This window comes from Pseudochaenichthys georgianus, chromosome 23 (assembly GCF_902827115.2).
Source record: "Pseudochaenichthys georgianus chromosome 23, fPseGeo1.2, whole genome shotgun sequence".
NCBI lineage: Eukaryota > Metazoa > Chordata > Actinopteri > Perciformes > Channichthyidae > Pseudochaenichthys > Pseudochaenichthys georgianus.
Genome location: NC_047525.1, coordinates 21,333,688 through 21,347,055, shown reverse-complemented (window position 1 = coordinate 21,347,055; position 13,368 = coordinate 21,333,688). Strand labels below are relative to the sequence as shown.

Below are 13,368 nucleotides of genomic sequence, written 5' to 3'. Positions count from 1 at the left end.
AACACTCGGTTGTTAAACCTTAAAGAATGTGAAGAGGTTTGTTCCGTAATATCAGACCTTGCCGTTTCAATAAATCCTATTACCAACTTTTGTGTGCAAACAAAATGAAAGCTGGGGATATACTTTTAATGAAGCCTCCAAATATATAATCTAATGTGGAAATACAGTCTGGGCAGCATCATAGGGCAAATGTACAAATCAGCAACAGGTCTTAGAAGTCTAAAATATGATGTTTTTGCAAACTTTGCTGCTAGTTTCATAAAAACAGGATTGATTTTGAGTTTATTGCATTCTTACATCTCCATCATGCATATTCTTAGAGACCTGCTCTGTCAAAAAGTCGATAACTGTTTGAGGGAGAAGACATTTGTGGAATGCCAGGTTTCTGTGAGACTGATCTACTGACTCAGCTCTTCCTTGGGATTCATCTTGAAGTAATTAAATGGATTGACAGAAAGCCATTAAACCCAGTGTGCGGTATCCGAGCAGCATCTTCACACTGCAATGCTTCACAGTCCTATATGATGGTGCTGCTGGTGAATAGATGGAGATGTAAGGAGCTGAGCTGATAAGTGCAACACAAGTGAGAATACATTTCTGATAAAGCAGATACAAATAGGAATATTACACAACCACTTACTTAGCAGTTCCCTTATCTCATTTGAACTCAACAACAATCGCTATCACGCTCTTACATCAGCTTTATTTGCTGCGTAGACTGTCGACTGGCCGTTTTCTCACAGCTTGTTATCAGATTTTATACAGACTGATATCATTGTTGATGTTAAGACCTTCCCTCGCTGACTCTGCAGACATGTGGCTTCCTCTGTTCGTGTTTCAAACCTCATGTATGACATTTTCAAGCTTCATTAATCATTCTCGCTATCAAAAACAATTAAATACACAGATTAGGAAGATAATAATCAAATCAAATCAAGTTTTATTTATATAGCACATTTATAAGCGATTTTTGGCCGAGCCTAAGTGCTGTACATATAATAAAAATAGCCTACAGTAGAGACACTTTACAGCAAATACAACAGAACAGGTTGTTCAGAATATCAGTATGAGAAAGACGACACCCTCTGTCCTTAGACCCTCTGTCCTCAGACCCTCTGTCCTTAGACCCTCTGTCCTTAGACCCTCACATCGTACAAGGAGAAACTTCCAGTGAAACCCCACAGTTTAAAGGGGAACTTGGGAGAAACCTCAGGGAGAGCAACAGAGGAGGGATCCCTCTCCCAGGACGGACAGACGTGCAATAGATGCCGTGTGGAAATCGAAGAGATAATACATGTTACAGCATATAGACCGAATGTTAGGAAATGCATGTGTCTGTAATAAGAAGAGGAATCCACGAGGATGTCAGCTACAGTCCTGTGGAAGCCATCAGGGAAGCAGCATGACGAGACCCAAGGCAGGACCGCAGAGACCGGTTCAGCCACACAGAATCACACACACGTGTAAGTGATTCTTTTCCAGGAGTTTATCCTCAAACTCCTGGATGTGAGTTATTGAGTAGCTGTCAGCTTAGGGGAATTGATCCATTGATTAACTTCAGTGTTTCCTCTCTTAGAGTGCAATAGAGAAGAGTCATGCATCTGTAGGTAACATACTTGAGGTCAAGTTTGTTGAAAAACTATTTCCGCCATTAACAGTAAATTAATTTGATATTGATTTAAAAAAATGAATAATTTAAGATATTAAGAAGTAAACATGAGGTTTCATATTAGAATCAAAAACTAAATAATTCAGTGTATATACATATAAGGAATTTGCTTTGGTGTGCAGGTATGGTGCTTACATGAACACAGAAAGAGACATTCAAATGTAAAAAAAAAAAAAAAATGTAAATAAAAAAAACTTTTAAAAACTGTTTACAAGAATCAAAATATACAGAAAACAAAATACTTCAAGAATATGATTATTAATTCTGTAAATAAATATGTGCGTTATACCGGAATTAATAAGGGGAAGAGCTATGCAATTTTAAAAGTTGTAGTATTGTGTAAAAAATAGTTATATGCGGACACAAGTTTGGTGTTGGCCCAAAACAAAATCCAGGAAACACCACATGTGCAATATCTTACACACATAAAAAACAAAAACAAGGTTACTCAATCGCTGTACTTTCACTGTGCTCCCTGTACATTCAGAACAGCTGTGCTCAACATCACTGGCAGCACCTTTACACCGGGTACTTCCTTGTCTGAACAGTCAATTCCTCCCAAAGGGCAATTACTCTACCGCTGAGCAACATAACAGCACAGATAACACTTGAGCCGCTTGTCTGGCCCCGACACACAATGTGCCAACTGGAGAGAATATTTCATCTTTAGAAAACAGGTCGGTGTCTCCTCTCCACTTTGTCCCCGTGAAAACGTCCGTGCCGGAGTTATGAAACATACATAATTTAAGGGCGACAATTTATTACACTTAGTGTCAGGAGGGCAATTAAACTGAGTGTACATTGTTGTGAGATAACGTAAGTGTGTTTGTGTGTACATCAGTGGACTTCTTTATTATTGTGTGCACCTTGCCATATTTGTATGAGCGTGTTGTGCATCCTGGTGTGTGTGTGAAGCTGTCTCGCTGTGTGGTTCTCCTTTTAAACAGAGCTAGCAGTGTGCCAGAAGTCTCCTATTAGCAGCCAATTAGCCAGGGAGAGACAAATGCAATGCCCTTAAAATATAAAGAACCAGTGGCGTTTCTATATGTACAAATGTGGTGGGGCACAAAAAACTCAGATGTCGATATATAAGCTTCTGCAGTGAGGTTCATGGCTGGTGAGGCACTGGCACTGACTCTTCAGGTTTACAAATATTATATTTTGACCTAAATCGAAATATAATATTATTTTCAAATGCTTCTTTAGTCTGATGCTTCAATTAATTTTAAACAGACAGTTCAACAGAAGGATACCCAAAACATGTAATGTTATCATTTAAATATTGAATTGTTCTCTCTTAGTAAGATCCCATTTTCAATAAAATGGTGGTCTTACCTTGTCTTGAAGATGAAGTCCATTTGCCTATCCTTCTGGACAAAAATCTGGGTTGTGCCCCACCTGCCCCTAATGACCAGTCGCCACTGTAAAGAACCCTGGGCTGATGGGTAATAAAGAAGCAGTGAGACAGGTATTTTGTTCACATGTGGACTAATGGCTACCTCCATTTTGTTTACTCGCCTCTTTCAGGCATCAGGGGGGCTTTTGGGGTAATTTAAAAGACGAGAGAGGGAGATGATAGCGGCGATGTTGATTTCATGTTATCCAAAAAAAAAAAGGGTTTCATAAGAATCTGGCTTTGCATGAGTCAGGACACGTAGATAATTCAGCTCCCACCTCCACGAGCGTAGGCAGTGACAAAAGAGGCTGCGACAACGCCACTGTTTTGTTTTTGTGTTTTATTTTCCTTTGTTTTTGGAGTTTGTGAAGAGGCACACTGGGTTGGCTGAGGGCATCAAAGGTTGACTTTTTTACAGTCAGCTACAGTACTTCTACTGAAGAGAATAGCTATGAGGCTGGTTTGCCTAATTGTAGCCCAGCAGTACCATGATGAGCCTCCTTGTGCGTGTGAGTTGGTGTATACATGCTAAGGGCTTGATCAACATTAAGGGGGATGCAGATGAGGCCCAAAAATCACCCCTCAACATAATGGGACTCTCCTTTCAACCTTCACATTTACCAACACCACACACTGATGGTCTCTTTGTTTTGTTTTTTCATGTTCCAAGTTTTTTTTTTTGTTGATTTCCTTCCAGATATAATCTTTGCCATATAATGCAGAGCTGTGTACTGCCTTACAAAGCCAAACCGCATTTCCCATACATTTGGTCAAAGCTCAGACCAGTTTCTGATTTGTTACTGTCTGTTTTACCACATGAAAGTATTACGACATAAAATGTTAAATGTATCGAAAAGGGATGTAAACTTTGCAGAAGCTACAAGACCAAGCCTTAAACCAAGCCAAACCACAGTTACTACACTTACGTGAACACTAGACGCACCATCACACTAACTATACTCTAGCTGAGCTAGCTCAAGCTAAACCTAAAGCTAAATTTTAACGCTTTTTCTCGCTGTTTTCTGTAATTAAAAGACATCCCCTTTACTGCTGTTAGGATGGTAGTTGATATTCCGCAAAACAAAAAGAGGCAGCAGCTTAAACTCCCGCTAAAGATAGCTAGCTTAAAGTTAGCAGAGCAGCGCAGCCACATCTTTTTTTGTGGTAATTGTACTGCTATTGATGTCAATAGAAATACTGATAGTAGCTATAAAGACAGGTCAATGTCAAAAATATAGTTAATCTCTTAATCAAAATAAGTTTATATGCATATCTTAGGTATTTTAGCATATTAGCATTTTCACTATTGGTGCTGCAACTTACCCTTATAGCAGGGTTGCCACCTTTGGGTACTGGCTGGAGTGAGATTTTGATATCATGGGTCTAATTACACATATCGCACTAAATAACTGCTATCGTGTCAGTAGCGGGACCGTAGCATATATATATATGATATATACAATATATACAAATACACAATATTGGACACAGACTATAAAGGGCACACAGTTTCATTCACTAATGAAAGTCAAACACATGTTTGTTTTCACTGTTGTATTGTGTGTCTGTCGCGATAAGCAATGAATTGACTTATCGTACGATAAATAAAAATGAACTCGATAACTTTTCTGACCTCGATACATTTACATGAGGATGTGACTAGCAGTTTGAAATGATGTACTTGAATTATTATATATTATCATTATGTCAGTGGTCTAAAATGGTCATACAACGGTCCCGACAATATTATCGTTTATCGCAATAATATCCGGGAAAATGTATCCAACTAAATTAATTATCGTGAGAGGCCTATACATGAAACACACACACAAACAAATCTACAGACTTACTCCAAACTGCCAAATATATTAATTAACGCACTCTCACTCTCATATACTCTTTGACTCTATTTTGCCCGAGTAGAACAATAAGCAGCAGACTTTTACTTTTGATCATTTCTACTGGATCTCAGATCTGAGCATGCGCAATACGGGTCGGGGATTGACCAACCAGCTCCCACTGCTCTGCTGTCTGTTAACGTTGTTAAGAGTGGTGTGGGGGGGGGGGGTGGGAGCGGATCGACAGCTTGAGCAGCTGTCAACTCAACATTGTAAATAACCAACCAAAAACGATCGCCGGTTCATCTTGTTTTTGGCGTGAGAATAGTTTGGGCAGCGTGAGATTGAGAGTGAAAGCGTGTGTCACACGCCAGATGCGTGAGAGTTTGCAACCCTGCCTTATAGTCTGGGATTGCCTTTTCTTTTAGGAATAATGCTGGTTGTATTGCATTTAATTTTAAGGATTACATTTAAGGAATACAACATTTCTATGTGTTAGCAAGCCAAAGGACTTTGAAACCCTTTCTCTCTTTAACTTCCCAGCCTTTTTACTGCCCTATGCCTATTGTAATGCAGTGCATTTTGGCATCTTGCGACCTGGTTTGCAAACAAGTCACGTTGCCTTGTTGACTCTCCGCGACTGAAACCTCTCGCCGCTAATGAACCGTTTCGCCACTGCCTCCCAACTCTCCTGAAAACATCCACAACAATAATAATCACCACCATCATGTCTCTTACACACTCCCTTGCTGTTAAGCTGTTTGTTTATCTGCATCTCCCTTGGCATGAGCATGGACAGGCAGAAACACTCTGGACATGAGGAACATGTGTATTGAGCTCTAAATACAAGTCGGATTAATTTAGATCAGCTGATATTTGGAGTTGTTGCGTAAAGATATTGATTTGAGGCAACAGCTTTCTTGTAGGATTTCCTTCTAATAAAACAGAGCTTTGGTGTATGTATGTGGGGGTGTAGTATTGCTGTTGGCAGGTATAACTGTAGTTGTGTGGTTCACGAGTCCACGTGACTGTAATAAAACTGAAAATATGCCCTTGTGAATGCTATTTTTTCCTGAGCTCACCATTAAAAAATTGTTTATTGTGTTGGGAATAGGGCTATGATAATAATTTTAGTTTTTTATTGAGTGGCTTTGGCAAGAGGGAAGATCAAGGCTGTTATATGTGATATTTCAGATTTAAAATGTTGTTATTTTTATTCTCTTTTAGGTCTGGCAGTGGCTCTTCAGCTCCTCCACGGCGACATAGAGCAGCTGAGACGAGAGTACATGGTCCTCTTCACGCGGGGTGTGTCTATCACCAGGAAACTGGGCTTCTCTGATGTCATCATGCCAGGTAGGACACCATAAAACAAGCTCAATGTCCTGAGTAATACTCTGAAAATGTATATGTAGCTATTACTCTCCTATAATATGAACTTCCCAGTCCTGTTGGTTTGGACAGAAGCCCTGAGAGGCTAGTAAAACACTAATAAATGGTGATAGTGTTTTTTACGTTATTTAAAATGGTCCTATCCTATGTTATCTTTTAACAAAAACATTCTTATAGTAAAATCAGCTTCTAAGTACTTCCATAATCAAATCACATTTTTGGTGCTAAACATTCACTGCTGTGGTGTTTTCCCCACTACACATTCAAGAGGCTATCAAAGAAGTGTTCGCACTGACGCACTTGTCCTTTGATTTCCTGTTGAAGTTGCTTTTCTTTCCCATGGTGGTTCTTCCAACCATTTATTATTGAAATCACTTATCCTATCCATCACATTTGGTGTCGAGGCTAATATGCATATAGATGTATACATGTATACGTAAGAAAAACAGCCCTGGACTGAGCATGTTGGCTCTTTCCCCATACAGTGCTGCACCTGCTGCTGCAGACATAAATAAAGCATTGTATTTCCTATGCATTAGGCAGGTATACGAAAGTGGGACTTACCAGGCAGCAGGTGTGAATAAACACTCATACACTGGGGATCAATCAGGAGTCATACATAATTTATTTCTATATAAAAGGTCAGTACATGAAATAATATGGCACCTTTTTGAGGCTGATGTATTGTCTAGTGTTTGTACAGTACTTTGACCGGGCCTTATATTATCTAACATGGTTGCCTTGGTAACACTTGACATCGTATTGTGCGAGTGTGATATTATAATTCCATCTAAGGGTGCTCTCAGAAAGATAAAATAATATGGTTTCAGTTAGAAAGGCATCACTTATATAGCTTTCTTCTCGGACCCCTTGCAGAGACCCTCAGGCTTAGCGTGATAAGGTCTTGTTGCCGTGGAAACAAAATGTACAACCACTTGAATGTAAGATGAAATAAAGACGTTAGCACAGACTGTGGACAAAAAACATAGAAAGGGAAGAAAAAGGGTTTGAATTAGCTTTCTGTCTGGACATCAAGGGACTTTTTCCTTTCCACAGAGGAGCCGTTCTTTTAAATAAGTGAGGTGTGCTGTCTGGTCACACGGATAAAGAGGAACCACGTACTGTGGGTCCCCCAGCGCCTCACTAACACAGATTTATGTTCTCTGTCTTTGTCTCACTGCAAACCCCTTAACGCTGAGGGCTCTAACACTTGCCGGTGTGAGTTTGCCTTTAGGCTAAGGAAACGTCTTTCCCTCTGTGTCCGTGTCTCTTTTCCTGATTTGTATCTGTATATTTTCCCCATCTCTACCCCTTTCTCTTCTTGTACATTAGGAAAATGCCTCCTTGTGTATCTGCCTTCTCACACCCTTTGTGTGTGAAGCAAGTGTACAGGATGGCTGTATATGGTCACACATGTTACCATGGCTACTGTTGTTGAGGGAAAATCAATGTTGACCCTCCAGATCGAGCTATGATGTCCACACACACAACAGAAGCTATATAGGGAACCGATTTAAAAATGTGTGTGACGACAGCCGGCTGCAGAGGAAACAGGCCTGTCCTCTCTATTACCCAGAGGGCATTGCAACATTTCCACTTCCCCCACTGAAGGAAATAAAAGTGTGCCTGGCACTGTCATTGTAGGTTCAGCTGCAAACATATCAAAAAGATGTAGAATATTACTTCCTGTGATTATTTTCTCAAACTCTTTTTACAGATTGTACCACCATTTTTAGGAAAGGGGTTATTTGTCAGATTTTTAAAACTAAGATAGGTGATTAAGCAGTTACATTTACCAAGTTAGTATATAAATGGGCTGTATTTTATGCATTTTAAGAATGCATTGTTAAGTTGTTTGGGATTACGGTGGGAGAATAACATTTGACACCTTGCTATCTCAAGTTTCTCTTCATTTGTTTATTATTTAATATTATTCAAATGTATACATATGAAGCACATATGCACTCACCTCTGCATGTTGAATTAAAAAGAAGTCTATTAAAGGGAAATTCCTAAAATGTATTTACATATCCTAAGAGTACTACTGCAATTGTGGAAAAAAAGCGTTATGAATCTTTAAGAGACTGGAAAAAAAGGGCGTTAAATCCATGTAATTACCTCAATAGATGTCACTGGAGTGAGTCTTGGTTGAGGTTAAAGTAAAGTGATGTAAAAAAAACCTATATTAATAATTTTGGGGTGTGGAGGTTTGAAAAACAGGAGTGACCATATATCTGTAGCCCTTTTCTCATCTCTGCTTGGCTAGCTGCTACTAGCATTACACATCAAACTCTCTCCATTGTTGTGTGTGTTGCATTCTGGGTAACGTATGCACCCGTTTTCGTCAAAGGAAGAAGCAAGTGTGAAATTAAAAGATATATCTGCATCGATTTGCTTTGACAATGTTATATGAGTGCAATGCTAAGTAGGTGGAGCGCTGTTCCTCTTGTTACGCTTCTGTAATCAAAGAATATGGATTTTACAGTACTTACAGCAGATTTAAATCTTGTTTCCTTTTTGTGCTGGAAGATCATGACTCATGCTTAGGCTTCACGTCAGCAGAACATATTTCATTAAATGTCACTCATCTAAATGCTGCCCGCCCCCCTGTCATGAAGCATTAGGGCAACGTCTTTCATCGGGCTTCTGAACGATCATTAATAATGCCTGCTCGTATGCATAATCAATGCCCTGTTGGTGTGTTACCTTCCTGTTCCTGCAGGAGAGATGAGGAATGACCTTTACATCACGCTGGAGAAAGGAGAGTTTGAGAAGGGGGGGAAAAGCGTCGCCAGGAACGTAGAGATCACCGTCTATGTGCTGGATATCGACGGACAGGTCCTCAAGGTAACTTTTTATCTCATTCAGCAACAGTTTACAAGTCGCCATTATCCTCCGTGTCCCCTGAATACCTTTTCCCAATCATTTGTGTCCACTTTAATTGTCCTCTCCATGATAGTATGTTTGTGTTTCTGTCATGTTCTGTTGCTTTTACCTCTTAGAATATTTAACACATCGTACGGTGTCCTTGGGTGTCATGAAAGGCGCCTTAAATAAAATGTATTATTATTATTTTGCAAAATATGTTGTTTTTCACAGCTAACCACTTTGTTAAATGATATGAAATGCCGTATTAGAGTTCTCAGTTATCTCCGTTTGTTTTCTTAATAGCTGGTGTCTTTTTTGGAGCAGAACTCTTCATTTAAATATGGCTGACCCAGATGAGTGTCTTTGCCCGTTTCTGGTGCAGCGCTGTCACAGTCTGCTCCTGTGGTTTCCTGCGCTGCCTCGGCCTTGAACCGAAAATAGACTAAAATATACCCCTGCTGCCACCGCATGGCCCGCACCACTGTGACACACATAAACACACACACACACACACACACACACACACACACACACACACACACACACACACACACACACACACACACACACACACACACACACACACACACACACACACACACACACACACACACACACACACACACACACACACACACACACACCACATCATTCTCACTTCATTGGCATTTTCAGTGTGTGGACAGGTTTTTAATACACCGCCGTGTGACTCATTAACTTATTCTGTAATTCAAATCTGCTCCATCCTTAAGCCTGGCCTCTCATTTCCTCTCTTCACTTCCTGTTTTTATTTTCATACTTCCCCCTTTGACTCTGTCTTAATCCCTCTTCTTTGTGTCCCTCAGAGTCACGTGGCTGCCGGTGCCGGTGAACCAGGTGCTGATGAATACCATTCCCTGGTGCTGTACCACAACAACAGCCCCCGCTGGGCGGAGCATATCAAACTGCCCATCCCTGTCGACATGTTTCGAGGGTCCCACGTCCGCTTTGAGTTCAGACACTGCTCTAGTAAGTGGGAACAGGAGGGTGGATAACCTTTATCATATTGAGTTAAGGATGAGTGAACACATTTCTCCAGGCTGAGAGCACGTGCAGCAGGTTTAGAAGTGAATGGCTGAGGTTTGTCTTCAGCCTATTATCAAGGGGATGAAAAGAGGGGTGTAGGAATGAGTCCTAAACCCCTAAATGAGGTGGCATTCTTGCATTTCTGGTCTCCCTCGTGTCGAAGTTGTCAAAGGCTTTTTCATTAGTTAGATTTCCGAAATAAGGTCTTCCGTTAAGGATCAGTTTTACATTTAGTTCTACGACATCAAATATTTAAATTAAACACCACAATGGTAAAGGGTTCAAGCTCATACTTGTAATGATGAGAAATTGGCCGTTGCTAACAAGTGGCTAAATAAGTCTACTAAACGTCTTTAGCGTAGCGGTGGTGATATGGAGTCATGCGACCATGATGTAGTTTGTCTATTGCATTACACTAGCTATTTACGCCTAAAAAATAATGAAGACTATCCTACTGAGCAAGATGTAAAAGCATCATGACTGTGTGTTTGCCAAAGATATTATTTAGTTTCTGAGTTCAATGGAAAAATCCCATTGCTTTTAGCAGAGGAAGCCTTTGCAATGCTCACTTCCAGGTCAGACTACAACAAAAACACAATGGCTGCACCACTCCTTTGTTAGGAAGGAAGCAAAGCACAAGGATACCCAGAGGCGGCTGCCATCCCCCAAAAACACAACGTCCAAGTGTATAAGTGTGCACTTGTTTTTGCCTTTTGATAATTAGTCTACTTTGTCTCAGCTTCTCACGCCCTAATGAGGCAAAACTTTAATTACGACCAAAATGCTGCGCTCTCTTCCTCCTCTCCTCCCACTTTCTGGGCTGCAGAGAGGAAGCTGATATTATTATGCCGTTTGCAGCCAGGCTGTGAGTCTGTGTGCAGGAGATATGTTCGCCTTATTACTGCTCTCAGGGCTGCCATCGCTACCCAAGGGCTGCACATTAAGAGCCCAATTTCAGCCTGTGGTGACAACGAACTGTATTATACAAAATATTAGGGCTCTCAAACTCAGCGACAACCTGCCTATAGAAATATGATTAGCAGACGCTCAGTTTCAATTAGGGCAAAACGGAAAGTATGAATATGCTTTAAAATGACATCTGGTTTTTGTACTCATCGTGCAGTTATTGTTCTTTGGCTTGGGGGCAGCCATGTGTTGTACCCAAATGGTGCTTACGGTGTGCATCAGCATCCAATACTCTGTTTTGTTATAGCTGATTGTTTGTTAATAGGTAGGTTCAGTCATATTTACAAAAAATGAAACCATTTGTACTATTTTCCTGTATGAGCAGCTATTTTTTTCTTTCACTAGACGGGGTAAGGGTCTGCCAAGCTCAGCTACTGTAAGCCTGAGTCTCACACAGTGCCACTTAATCTTCCCTAATCTCCTAGTGCCCGAGGCGAAGAGGTGTTATAGATAAGGAACACCTGTCCGAAAATAACCACACACAACAAAAAGCAAAAGTTTGCAGTCTTCGGTCTTGTAGGCAACAACTTTCCTTGTATTGTATTGTCTGAAAACTTAATGATGGCAAAGCAAGACAGAAATGAAGCTGTGGTGCGGTTCATTTTGTTATATGAATGCCGTGCAACTTGTGTGTTCTGCCCCTGGGAGACTGGACACACACACACACACACACACACACACACACACACACACACACACACACACACACACACACACACGCACACGCACGCATACTATGTATACATTACTTCAGGGGACATTACATTGACTTTCATGCATTTCCTGGAGACTTATCCTAACCTTAACCATAACCAACACATGTCAAACCCTTAACCTTACCCTTAACCTTAACCAAGTCTTCACCCTAAGATTAATGATCTCCCTTATGGAGACCTCCATTTTGTCCCCATAAGGGAGGGGAGTCCCCACACGTGACTATGTAAACAGATGTAGGTCCCCACAAGTATAGTAATGCTAGGCCACACGCACGCGCACACACACACACACACACACACACACACACACACACACACACACACACACACACACACACACACACACACACACACACACACACACACACACACACACACACACACACACACACACACACACACACACACACACACACACACACACACACACACACACACACACACACACACTAACCCAGGCCTCGATGCTGCTTAAAGTGGTGTGTTGCAATGAAGGGAAATAGAAAACTTTCTGGCGCTACACGTTTCACTTCCCGCTGTGCGCAGATTATCACGTTATTGCTAAAGCAGCACTTAAATCGGATTACATATGTTCATGATGCAAATTATACCCAGAGCGTCCGGAAAGCTGCTTAAAAAAAACAGCAGCCCGCATTAATCAGGCCCTCGAAGAGTAACTTAAAAATATCTTATTTCTGCTTCCTTGATTACATTTGCAATGAGTTTCTAACCTGAATTGTTTGCACTGTTGTTTTGCTTTATTTCCTCATGCTTGTGTTTTGCTCCGTGTATAAGCAATCAAAGGACTGATTTTAAACCATTGGGTAATAAACAAACTGAAAGCTGAGCATCAGTTTATCTTTTTAAACGTATTGCATAGCATTGAAAAGAACCAGGATCGCAACACTAGTCTTGTTCCTTTCACGCAGTCTGGTGTATGTTGGACTCATTGCCGTGTCCATGTGTTGTTGTGTGACAGCTAAAGACAAGGGGGAGAAGAAACTGTTTGGATACTCCTTTGTTCCGCTGATGCAGGAGGACGGCAGGACGCTGCCAGATGGCAACCATGAGCTCATTATCCACAAGGTAAACCTTCAGACCCTCTCCTCAAACACTTTGAATCACAGACATGGCTTCAGATTGACTTTGCGCTTTACAGGGTATTTGTTGCTGGCACATGTACAGACTCTGCTTAGTTGCAGAAAAAATCACCTGGGTGTAAATATGACTCTTTCTTTAAGCAATGGGATGGGATAATTGAATTGCCCCTTTTGTCTCTTCTTGTCAAATTGGTACAGTATATTATTCCCATATAGAGAGCGTGATATGCATAGTATGAACATTTAAGATACTTTGCCTTTATCAATGTGCCATTCTGTCCATTTTAAGGCCTTGATGACTTAGTTTTACTTCAGTTTCAGCAATTTATACAAACATTTTCACACTTTTGCCTATTTTGTT

The 13,368-nt window shown here is 40.7% G+C and overlaps 1 protein-coding gene across 1 annotated transcript in view; it reads left to right on the top strand.

Moving 5' to 3' along the window:
* dock4b (dedicator of cytokinesis 4b) overlaps window positions 1–13,368 on the top strand; it is a 118,430-nt gene that overhangs the window by 55,698 nt on the left and 49,364 nt on the right. Inside the window, 4 exon segments of the mRNA XM_034074670.2 lie at window positions 6,131–6,256; window positions 9,015–9,139; window positions 10,006–10,168; window positions 12,887–12,993. Coding sequence (XP_033930561.1) covers window positions 6,131–6,256; window positions 9,015–9,139; window positions 10,006–10,168; window positions 12,887–12,993 — 521 coding nt within the window.